Source organism: Pseudophryne corroboree, chromosome 10, assembly GCF_028390025.1.
Source record: "Pseudophryne corroboree isolate aPseCor3 chromosome 10, aPseCor3.hap2, whole genome shotgun sequence".
NCBI classification, from domain to species: Eukaryota; Metazoa; Chordata; class Amphibia; order Anura; family Myobatrachidae; genus Pseudophryne; species Pseudophryne corroboree.
In genome coordinates, this window is record NC_086453.1 from 162,784,053 (window position 1) to 162,797,126 (window position 13,074).

At 39.7% G+C, this 13,074-nt stretch overlaps 1 protein-coding gene across 6 annotated transcripts in view; it reads right to left on the reverse strand.

Annotated features, from left to right (window-relative positions):
* Positions 1–2,512: 2,512 nt before the first annotated feature.
* LOC134966292 (NXPE family member 4-like) overlaps positions 2,513–13,074 on the reverse strand; it is a 642,982-nt gene continuing 632,420 nt past the window's right edge. For all 6 annotated transcript variants that reach the window (XM_063942910.1, XM_063942914.1, XM_063942911.1 and 3 more), the window contains one exon: positions 2,513–3,990. In XM_063942910.1, coding sequence (XP_063798980.1) covers positions 3,452–3,990 — 539 coding nt within the window. In that variant the 3' untranslated portion in view covers positions 2,513–3,451. The remainder of the gene's footprint in view (positions 3,991–13,074) is intronic.

Below are 13,074 nucleotides of genomic sequence, written 5' to 3' on the forward strand. Positions count from 1 at the left end.
CTTTTATTTGATTTTATTCTGATATATTGAATTGCACAATTAAGGGGGGAACACAGGTAGCGATGTTCACTTAATTTCTGAGCAATCTGACCAGATTGCTTAGAAATTAAGAACTCATCACTCCATGTGTAGGGCTACCGGCGACAGGGATGCACAGCCCCGCGCATCGCTATTGCCGGCTCTAGATATGTCATGCATGCATGCCAAATCTAGTATATCATTAATTTCCCCGCTGGGTAAAATGAGCGTTCCCCCCATCCCCCCACCCACGCTCAGTACACAATGCGCTGTGCTGAGCGGGGGGGAGAGATGTGTGCTGAGTGATCTGTGCTAGATCGCTCACACATAGCTCCGGGAGTAATCCCCCATGTGTACCTCTCTTTACAGTACCTTTATCATATAATAAAAATAACATTGTATTTTAGGTTGCCTTATGTTATCCAGAACGTTAAGGCACAAAGGTTTAACGAGAGACAACATGGCAGTAACATGTACAGTAGTAGGTCCCTCACACACACACCACGGTCAGATTACACTTTAAATTACATAAACCCATGTTACTACTTTTGAAAAGACCCCTTTTTTTTATTAACAATTGGGAAAACATTGTTAAAACAATTATTGCTGCTGGTGTGTTGTATTTTGCCAACATAAATCATGCTGATGTAAGAATATCAATATGGTCATAATGCTGACATGCAGCATGTCAACATCCTTGGAATGTCGACATTGACCATGTCAGCATTCATTATGTTAGCATTAATGTAATGTCTACATGATAAAAAAATGTTCATAATACGTCCCTGGTAGAATACTGGTGACTTACTTGGAAATAGCGGATCCAGCAGTGGCTTCCATGTATGTTGGCGGCCTCTGGCTGTATTACTAACCCTAACTCCTAATCACAATCCTCCCACTGGTGACTAACGTTAAACCTACTGTCCAGTAGCCTAACCCTAACCCTCCACTGCTGGTCCATGCGGAATGTCAATGCAAACTAGGATTTCCATGACATAGTTACATCTGATGCGATCAGTCAGAAACACCCAATGGACAGCTGCTGGAAGTTAATCTTCCAGCAACTGCCAATCTCAGAGGGACCTCCTAGAATCCCTGTGGAAACCCGGTAGCTCTAGGGAGGAGAAGCCCTCGGAGAGTGTAAAACGGGATGTCATAATGGTTAGATCATCAATGAACCAATATATTGGCCATCAATGTTTATTTTTCTTAAGTTTTACTTTTTTTTAATTGTGTTGGATATGTTTTAAATATATGTTCCTAACCTAATTCAATCATTAAACAATGACAATTTCTGATCAACTAGTTAAGTGCTTAAAATAATGCATAGTGATATGGTTCAATTTGTTTATACTGTATATCTTTTCTGTTTAGTATTGCTCTTTAAGAGGGCTTGAGTGTTAAATCTACAGTATTTTACGGATATCTGTAAAACAATATTTTTTTGGATTGGATAATGGGCCACTGCAAAAGGATAATTCTTTGGGTATGTACAAACAGAATAAGGCTTAAAAGGGGAAGCAGTCTTGTTGAAAGGGGGCATGGCCTCAGTGGAACCCTCAGTTTGCATCATTACAGGCTGTAACTTGGCATGGAGGAGTCGTGGACTCATGGGGAGTCCCGGTTTACATCACTCCGGGGGCCTGCATGGCATTTCCGAAGATGCTGGGCTGTTCCTGGAAACTTTTCCTGCACTGCTGACTCTTCCTCAGTGACAGGAGATGGGTGCTGTAAAAGAATGTCACAATGTAACACCCAGCTTCCAATAACTGATGAGGAGCCAGCCCAAGTGCAATTTGTACCCCCTTAGTGATGCCTCTGCTGTATAGTATACTTTTGTGTATTTGTATCTTTGTTTTCTTTACTTGTAATGTTTAAATCTATACAGAAAAGGAAAGGACATCAATATAAGTTTTAAATTGTAATTACATTTTATTTATTCAAATTATCACCTTGATCAAATAATATTGCAAGAAACACAGTGGGAGCATTCCCATGAGATTCTGGGGACAAGGTACTAGGCTGTGTGCCTGCAACTCTGAAAACATGCCCTGCACGATCACAATTAAAGCATTTTGTCCATACTTTGACTGCTGTAAGGTTGGGGAGAGGGGCACAATAGTGTCCTAAACTTTTTCCTAGAACCTCTGAACTTTGTGTGCACATACCCATTCAGAGCTTTGAGATTCATTCTGGTCAAAGAGACACTAAATAATGCCACTTTCACACTGCAGCTATAACCCGGTAAACTGCCGTTTTTTAAGCCTTCCAAAACGGTTCTAGCTGCGGTGTGAAAGGGCCACTTTGAATTTACTGGTTACAGATTACTGATATTTTAAAACGGTTAAAAAGCAGGGTCCTAGACGGTTCAGACCCATTTCATTGTGCAACGCGAAAGGCTCTGAAACTGTATTTCCAAACCACAGAAGGTGATAGGCTGTCTCCATGCATGATGTCACCAGGCAGAAGCAGGAAATAAACTGGAGGAAACACATGAGAGTGAAGAAGCATTTTATTTATACAGAATACAGTTTAAAATGGCAAATTGGAGTGATGATGAGGTTAGGGAGCTGCTTAGGATGTGAGGGGATAAAGAAATTGCTAGACAAATCACTGGGACAGTGGAGGTTGCAGTAATCTACAAAAACATGGTAAAGATGCTTGAAGCTGCTGGGTTCCATCGTACGACTAGCCAAATTATTAATAATTAATAAATAATTATTAATAATAATAATGTGAGGGCCAGAAAAGTCCATTTAAAATGACAACCACTGTTTTCTATGGGAGAAACGGGTTCAGTGTGAAAGGTACCAAAATGGTAATGAAACGGTAATATACCAGTTACAACATGCAATGTGAAGGGGGTTTAACTGCTCAGACCCCTTTTCAGAACCATTTAAAGAACCGTTTCAAAAGCAGGGTTTGCGATGTGAAAGCAGCATAATAGTATGAACAGTCATAAAGATGATTAATGGCATCCTTTGAACCAGAATCTTTATTGGCAGTAGAGAACACAATACCATTTCAAGCAAACAGTGAAATGGGGAAGAGCTGAGAGGCATACAATAGGAGATGCAGACATGAGGGCTTGACTGGTAATTACAGGTTTTCTGGTATTCATACAGGGACATATGTGATCATATTTTTTTTAAATGCAATCATTTTAAAGAAAAAAAAAATCAGTCTGTGCAGTATGGTTGCCAATAATGGCTGGCTAGTATGTTATGTCACTTCCATTCCCAGTGTATAATACAAGTTTAGTATAAAAATTTAATCATTTCTTTGATAACTGAGTTGGTACAGGTGAGGTCTCCATATTAGATTTAACAACAATGCCCAGGTGTATCTTGCTGTGCAATTGCTTCAAAGTTCAATTGGAATTGTATAAATGACAAGAAAATAAAATTACTATAGTAGTATTTCATGATACAGATCAGATACAGATGTAGGTCATCAGCATGTTGACCTCATTTCTTACATAGTGTTCTGCAGGATGAATCGCATTTGTGTTCCATGCAGTGGTCATATCCCAACCGTTTATAAAACCAACATTGAGATCTTTGAGGACTATTTCCATGATGAGGAAGTGAACAGATGCATGGAAATCACTCATTCCTTCATACTCATTTCCCATCTCACTTGTATTCTCAGTCTTGATGATAACCTTTGTTTCTGGGCTTCTGAGGAAAAGGCGTTCTAGAGCACGACGAATATTGAGGAGTCTTCGGATGAAATGGTGTACAGGGAATAATCTGAAATGAACTCCAATGTTCAGCGCAATTACAGTGTATTGGTTACCTCCAATTAAATCTATTTCACGTGGGATAGAACGTTCTTCTCTGTTTGATACAAAAACCAGGTTAATAAATGGCCTGCCGTGTCTTTTCCAAAGTACATGTATATTCCTTTCAATGTCCACACCTAAATGCTTTTGTGCCCATCCCTCTTCATAGACATTAAGAAGTCTCAGCGCTAAAAACAAAAATAAAAATTAATAATGTACTGTAGCAGGTCAAGGTATTTCAAAAATATTAATATGTACAGTAAATTAATAATATATTTTGCAAAAGTTTCCCAAACTATAAATTCGGTTGTGGACATGCTCCTATAGTTTACCAACAATGAATGAAGACAGTTTTATTTTGTGTAGTTTTAGAATGGGTTGTATTTAATGCCAAGGTATGCAGACACAGTTTTCGCCCACACACCCCATAGACGGTCCCAGCACCAACCTGTGCTAATGGTAGCCAGAGTGTTAGCACTGATATCGTCAGATACCCAGCAGTGGGCTTGTAGGTGAGGCTGTGCAACAGTGACATTGGCAGGGTGTTCCAATCCAGGTCCACCACATACTGTAATTGGTTGTCTCACAGGCAGAGCAGCCACAAAAAGAGAAACAGAGCTAGAACAGCAGGCAGAGCGTCTTGGGTTTGCAAATCATCCACTGCAGAAATCAGGAGAGTGGTCTATGTACAGTGGGGATGGGCCTATATCAAGGCGGAGGAGGGGGGGGGGGGGGTTGTCTCACGCCACTTACCTACAGACACTATAATTAAATGTCAGTTTCTTTACCATTATGTTTATGTGCTCAAATAATAAGAGTATTTGACATAATGGCTAAACATTCACCACAGTTAAAATTAGAGATGTGTGCCTGGCACTTTTCGTGTTTTGTGTTTCGGTTTGGGTTCTAATTCCACTTTCGTGTTTTGGTTTTGGCTTGGTTTCGTGCTTTGGTTTTGAATCTGGATGATTTTTTTTTAAAAACATAAAAACAGCTAAAATCACAGAATTTGGGGGTAATTTTGATCCTACGGTATTATTAACCTCAATAACATTCATTTCCAATCTATTCTGAACACCTCACACCTCACAATATTGTTTTTAGGCCAAAAGGTTGCACCGAGGTGGCTGTATGACTAAGCTAAGCAACACAAGTGTGCGGCACAAACACCTGGCCCATCTAGGAGTGGCACTGCAGTGTCAGACAGGATGGCAGATTTAAAAACTAGGCCCCAAACAGCACATGATGCAAAGAAGAAAAAGAGGTGCAATGAGGTAGCTGGATGACTAAGCTAAGCAACAAAACCACCTGGCCCATCTAGTAGTGGCACTGCAGTGGCTGAATGTCGAGAGTGGGCTGCAATTGTTCGGTCTACTGACAGCATCTCCAGCACACACCTGTCATTTTTTTTAAATTCTGCAATTGGTGGACTTATATGGCAGTACCCCAGGACTAATACAGCAGTACCCCTGGACTCATACGGAAGTCATACAGGATGGCACTTTTCAAAAACTAGGCCCCAAACAGCACCTCATGTAAAGATGTTGAATAGGTGCAATGAGGTAGCTGTATAACTAAGCCGAGTGACACAAACAATTCCCACTTTAATTATACGTCCAAATCACTGGAATAAAATGGCAAAATCACTAGAATTATACATCCAAATCACTGGAATTATACTGCAAAATCACTGGAATGATATGTCCAAATCACTGGAATTATATGTCCAAATCACTGGAATTATACATCCAAATCACTGGAATTAAATGGCAGCACCACTGGACATATACGGAAGTGTCAGACAGGATGATAAGAAGAAAAAAGAGGTGCAAGATGGAATTGTCCTTGGGCCATCCCATCCACCCTTATGTTATATAAACAGGACATGCATACTTTAACAAACCAATCATTTCAGCGTCAGGGTCTGCCACACGACTGTGGCTGAAATGACTGGTTTGTTTGTGACCCCACCATAAAAAGAAGCAATCAATCTCTCCTTGGACAAACTGGCTCTACAGAGGAAAGATTTCGACCTCATCCTCATCCTCCGATTCCTCACCCCTTTCACTGTGTACATCCTCCTCCACCCTACAGAGTATTAATTTGTCCCCACTGGAATCCACCATCACAGGTCCCTCTGTACTTTCTGGAGGCAATTGCTGGTAAAGGTCTTCCCGGAGGAATTTCTAATTCATTTTGATGAACATCATCTTCTCCACATTTTGTGGAAGTAGCCTCCTACGCCGATCGCTGACAAGGTTACCTGCTGCACTAAACTCTTTCGGAGTACACAATGGAGGGGGGACAACTTAGGTAAAATAAAGCCAGTTTGTGCAAGGGCATCCAAATTGCCTTTTTTTCCTGACAGTATACATACAGACTGTCTGACATGCCTACTTGGATGCTGTCACTCATATAATACTCCACCATTCTTTCAATGGTGACAGAATCATATGCAGTGACAGTAGACATGTCAGTAATCGTTGGCAGGTCCTTCAGTCGGGACCAGATGTCAGCACTCGCTCCTGACTGCCCTGCATCACTGCCAGCAGGTGGGCTAGGAAATGTTGTCCTTTTCCTTGCAGTCCCAATTGTGGGAGAAATTGAAGGAGGAGCTGTTGATGGGTCACGTTTCGCTTGAGTTGACAATTTACTCACAAGCAGGTCTTTGCACCTCTGCAGACTTGTGTCTGCCAGAAAGAGAGATACAACGTAGGCTTTAAACCTAGGATCGAGCAAGGTCGGCAAAATGTAGTTCTCTGATTTCAACAGATTGACCACCCTTGAATCCTGGCAAAGTGAATGAAGGGCTCCATCCACAAGTCCCAAATACTTTGCGGAATCGCTCCATCTTAGCTCCTCCTTCAATTTCTCCGGCTACTTCTGCAAAAGCATGATGAGGGGAATGACCAGACTCAAGCTGGCAGTGTTTGAACTGACTTCATGTGTGGCAAGTTCAAAGGGTTGGAGAACCTTTCACAAGACAGAATCATTCTCCACTACGCTTGAGTCAGGTGCATTACCCCTCCTTTGCCTATATCGTAGGTGGATGTATAGGTTTGAATGGCCTTTTGTTGCTCCTCCATTCTCTGAAGCATATAGAGTGTTGAATTCCACCTCGTTACCACCTCTTGCTTCAGTTGATGGCAGGGCATGTTCAGTAGTGTTTGCTGGTGCTCCAGTCTTTGGCACGCGGTGGCTGAATGTTGAAAGTGGCCCGCAATTTTTTGGGCCACCGACAGCATCTCCTGCATGCCCCTTTTATATTTAAAAATTTTTTGCACCACTAAATTAATTGTATGTGCAAAACATGGGATGTGCTGGAATTTGCCGAGATGTAATGCACGCACAATATTGGTGGCATTGTCCGATATCACAAATCCCCTGGAGAATCTAAGTGGGGTAAGCCATTGTGTGATAATGTCCCCCAGTTTTCGTAAGAGATTGTCAGTGCTGTGACTCTTACAGAAAGCGGTGATACATAGCGTAGCCTGCCTAGGAACGAGTTGGTGTTTGCGAGGTGCTGCTACTGGTGCCACTGGTGTTGTTGCTGCGGGAGGCAATACATCTACCCAGTGGGGTGTTCCAGTCATAGTCTGCCCTGTTCCACTTGTCCACATGCCGTAGTTAAGTGGACAGTGGGTACAACTGCATTTTTTAGGAAAAGAATATTTTAAAACAATAAGGAATTGCGCTGACTTACTGGTGGAGAAATCACTTACTTAGAATTCCCTTTCAGGGGTATTTTGATAGTAATGCTGCTGCTGCTACCCAAAGTGAGGGATGTTTTGCGCCCCTCGTGATTATGATAAAAACAAAAAAACAAACAAATTGGGAGCGCTGCTAGTATTACTACAAAATACAACCTTCTTTAATCATATAGTTAATACTCATTAGCGGTGTGGATGATAAATAAGCTTTTAATTATTAACATAAAAAACAAAGAAAAGAAAAAAAGAAAAAAAAAAAGGGGGAAAAAAAGAAAAAAGAAAAGAAAAACAATATTGATAACACCAATGATAAAATATAATGCTGAGATGGAATACCAGATCAGAGATGTTTTATCTAAAAAACATATAGAAAACCTGTGCAGGCTATATTTGTATTGCACAATGCCCTCGCTTAATAGCGTAGTCCCATAAGGTAGTTCAGATGGTTACTTGTTGCTGGCCAAAAAGAAACTGTTTCATTTTTCATGAAGATATAAATGCTTTGATATAGTTTCGTCCACATGTGCCACAATGTAGCAGTGCGGATCCAGCTGAATACAATGTCCTTTAAAGAAATGAATCTCCCTTGATCACACAGTCTTTATATTGAAGTTACCTGGGTCCCACGGCACTGGTGCTGTTCCTCTGTTTAACTCCTACTGGACCTGCCAGCGTTTTACAACAATGGAGGAGGATTAACGTCCGTATGTGCTCCGTGGTCCCGTTCTCTTCACTGACGTCAGTACTGTGTGCAGGTGATGTGCTCAGCGGCACTCCGGTGCTCTCTTGTTACGCGTTTCTCCGCCTTTTACCTCGGCGGCTTCCTCAGACATCTTAAGAGCTGTCAGCGTCGGTCTTTTATAGCGGTCTCAGCCCTGTGTTGCTAGTGCCGCCCTTATGTGACAGCTTCCGTTCGTTTGCGGTTCAAACCTCGTTAGTTTCATTCAGCTTTCGTTTGTTATAATTGGTCCTATGTAGATTATAGTAGCCATCTTTATGGTTTGTTTCCCATGTTTATTTGCAATTCAGATGATTAAATTAATAGCCAGCCTCATCCATCGTATACTTCGTATCTGACACTGATATTCCTTAATTCCATATTGTAAACATGACTCCCATACCGTATATTAAAAAACAAAAAATATATATATATATATATATATATATGCATGGGTAAAAATAAATAATAATAATAATGTTAAAACAAACACCGCTAATGCAATATTTTTTAACTTAGATTTACATAAACGACTATCACACTAAAAATATATAAACAAATGTATATGTAATTATACGTATAATCCAACATTTACTCAGACCATGATCGAAACCTATACATGGATTCATTATACAATTATCTATCATACTACATATATTTAATTAAATTATATTATATTAATATATTTAATCTCTCCACCAGTTAATACTCTGTTTGTCCCATATAAACATATATATTTTTATTTTTACCAGGAATATTCCCCAATCTTAGTTCCTGGCCTCCTAAATTTTGTATAAAAATGTTCATTGATGTGTAACCTCAATTTTCTAGAACCTTATACCTGAGGGGATACTTTCAATACATTGATAGTTAAACACCTCCACTCTGACAACATAACATCAAAAAAAGTTATATATTTTTCGTCTGGATGTCAATATCTTAGAATATGACATTTAGAGAAACAATGTGCATAAAATAAAATAGAAAAGTATAGAGAAGAAGACATAGATGATTATGCGTCTTGAAAACCCTAAAGTTTGTGTATAAACAGCTTTGGTATATCCCATTCTGACAATATATATAGTGTGCTAATAATATGATGACATGCTTCCCAGATCCTACTGGATGGGGCTAACCCCCAAATAAACTCCCTCACATTTTCTTCCTCCTCCCTAATCACTCCCTGCCCCCTCCCCCCTCCCCTGCACTGTGACCTTACCCCCCAGTGAATGTGGTGAATTAACCCACAACCCACCTAACCCTTCCTACTGTGAATAAGTGATTGAATGATCTATAATTGGTTCAGCTCGATGGTATCATTTAATCCAAACGGAGTCATGGTCCTTAAGCAAAAAATCCAATATGCTTCCCGTTTACACAATTTATTGAAGCGATCTCCCCCTCTAGAAGTTATTCCCACTTGTTCGATGGCTCTGATATTAATATTAGTCATACTTCCATCTTGACACTCTGTGATGTGTCTATATAGAGTATTAGTTCTTAATTTCTTTTCGATATTTCTTTTATGCTCCATAAACCTACAATTTAGAGTGCGGATTGTCCTCCCTACGTATTGTATCCCACATCCACATTGTAGTAAATACACTATGAATGTGGATCTACAATTAATGAATTGTTGTATGGTGTAATCTTCCTTTGTTATAAATGATGTAAAAATAGTGCTTTTCTTTTCAGAAAACTTGCAAGTGTTGCAAGATGTTTTCCCACACTTATGAAACCCCTTAGGTTTCTGAGGAAGCCACGTCTTACATTCTTGGTTATTGTTCCTTCTAAACGTACTAGAGGTTAATTTCAATTTTAGATTTTCTGATTTTCTGAAAATAACATTGTCGGACAGTTTTATTGTACTGTTTAATACATCATCCAACTGAAGTAACGGGAAATTCTTTTTAACGATCTTCTTAATACATCTATGGCTCGTGTTCTATCTTGTTATGAATGATGTTGTTCTATCTACACTATTTATTTGTGTTGCTTTTTGTATTGACCGTTGTCTCCCCATTCCCTCAAGAATATCCTCCCTTTGAAGATGGGTAACCTCTGTTAGGGCTTTCTGTAGAACATGGTCTGGATAACCCTGTTCAACAAATGCTTGATATAGAACTTTCGACTGTTTGAGGAATGTTTCATTCGAGGAACAATTCCGTTTAATTCGAAGAAACTGACCTTTTGGTATGTTCTCCCTCCATGACTTAAGATGGCAGCTCTTGTAATTCAGGAAGCGATTCTGGTCTACCTTCTTTATGAAGGTTTCTGTTTTGATAGTCTCGTTCTCCTTGGCAGTGAGTGCAATATCGAGAAAAGTGATCTCGCAGTCACTAATGGTACTTGTAATCTTTATCCCAAAATCATTCCTATTAAGTTTATTCACAAAAGATTGTGCTGAATCGAGGTCCCCCTCCCAAATAAAAAATAAATCGTCAATATATCTGCCGTAGAGGACCAGGTTCGCGCCAAGCCCGCCACCCCAAATGTGCCGCTCCTCAAAACGGCCCATGAAGAGATTAGCATAGCTCGGCGCGAACCTGGTCCCCATAGCAGTACCCCTGGTCTGCAGAAAGAATTGGGTATCAAATGAAAAATAATTATGGTGTAGAATAAATCTGATCGCCTGAATAATGAATTCTTTAAGCCCTTCAGTCAGGGTCTGATCTTCTTTCAAATAATGACCCACTGATCTAATCCCAATTTCGTGATCTATGTTTGAGTACAAAGACTCTACATCGCATGTTATAAATTTGTATTCCCGCTTCCATATAATGGATTTAACTAGATTTAAGAAATAAGTAGTGTCTTTTATATATGATTGTAAACCCTTTTCATATTTCTGTAGATAACTATCTACAAAAAAAGATAGATTATTTGTTAGAGAACCAACCCCTGAGATGATGGGTCTCCCAGGGGGGGCTTCCAAAGACTTATGAATCTTGGGTAAGAAATAAAAAGTGGGAATGATAGGGTATAAAGGATAAAGAAAATTGTGAGTATCTCTCGATATTACACCCACTGCCTCAGCTTCTCTTAACATACATCCTAGTTTTTTTTGGAAGACATTCGTTGGATTGCAGGGCAATTTCTTATAGAATCCCTGATTTCCCAATTGTTTATTGGATTCTTCCAAATAATATGTAGTATCCATAATTACTGTTCCTCCCCCTTTATCAGCTTGTTTAATTGTTATGGACTTATCCTTAAGGAGTTCCCCAAGAGCAAGTCTCTCACCTTTTCTGAGGTTATCCCTCATGGGTGCATGTTCACATCTACTGCACATGTCCCTGAAGCCTTCCAGTGTAGCTTTGTAGAAGCTCTCAATATAGGGGCCCCTATATTGTAGGGGGTAAAACTCTGACTTGAGCTTAAAATTCAATCTTTTGGATGTATTCGCTTCACAGTCGAATATCTTAACAGGGGCTGCTTCTTGTGTGGATTCGCTTGCTAACTCTTGTAACATTTCTACCATGTGCTCATCATCTTCATTAAGGATGACCGGGGTCCCTAGCTCACCTCTGGATTTCAGAGTTTTCATGGCAAAATACCGTTTCCTACTAAGGGTCCTTATAAATTTATTTAAATCAACAAACAATTCAAACATGTTGGGTTTTGAGTTTGGAGCAAAGTTTAGTCCACGTTCTAACAATTTGATTTCTTCCTGAGTGAGGACTTTTTTAGATAAATTAAAGACACCTTTACATTTCATTTGTGTTTTATGCTTTTTCCGGGATTTTCCCCTGCTTCCTCTCTTTCGTCTGAACCCTGTTCTCTTTGTCTTTTTATGGACCAGTGGAATTCTTCCTGATTTCTGTTTGGACGATTCTGATATCTGTGGTTTTCGTCTAAAAAATCCTTTCCCCTTGGATTAATATTGGTTAAAGCCTCCCCCTCATCCCTGATGAGTGTTGGCTCTCTCTCTTTCCTTTTTGGTGAATGGTGAGGTGATCTTGGGGAATGTTCATAACTGGAAGTTCTGAATCTATTCCTAGTGATAAACTGTGTCCCTTCCCTCTGACCTGACTGTTGAACTGTGGGTGCCCTAAAACTATATCTCTTCCTATTAGGACGGTTGTCCCAATGTGCCACCTCTTGTGTCTCCCATCTTCTATTAAACCTATTTAAACTACCCTCCTCCCGAGTTCTATAGTCCCTCCATTTCCTATTGTATGTGTGCATTTCACCTCTCTCATAGTCCCCCTTATCCCTATGTAGTTTGTCCTTTTTCTTATTAATGAGGGATTTTTCAAAATCCTCCACTTTTTTGTTAACTTTTTGGTCCCTCTCGTGGAATCCTGGTTCATCTGTGAAACCCCTCAAAAGTGTATGTACTTTTTCTATTTCCTGTTGCATGTCATTCACTCTCATCTCTCTATGCTTTATGAGTAATTTCATTACATTTTTAGAACAATTGTCTAGAATAGAATCCCAATTTTCTGAAAATTGCTTATCCTCTTTGAAAGTAGATGTTTTTAAAATCCGTAACCCTCTCGGTATTAGGTTCTGGTCTAGATATTTCTGTAGAGATAATTGATCCCACCAATGCTTTGTTTCCTCTATGCAGAGATTCTCCAGTTTATTAAACAGTCCATGCATATCGCTTCTATTCTCGTTTATTTTCGTGGGTTCTACAGAAATTGTCCCCTTTAGGTATATATTACGTCTCTCAATTCTTTCAGAAATACATTTTAGAGTAGACATCTTAAGGCAACCTGAGACTAAACAGAGTACGTCTGCCGCACCCTTAAGCAAAACTGACACAAGCAAAAGAATATTTTAAAACAATAAGGAATTGCGCTGACTTACTGGTGGAGAAATCACTTACTTATAATTCC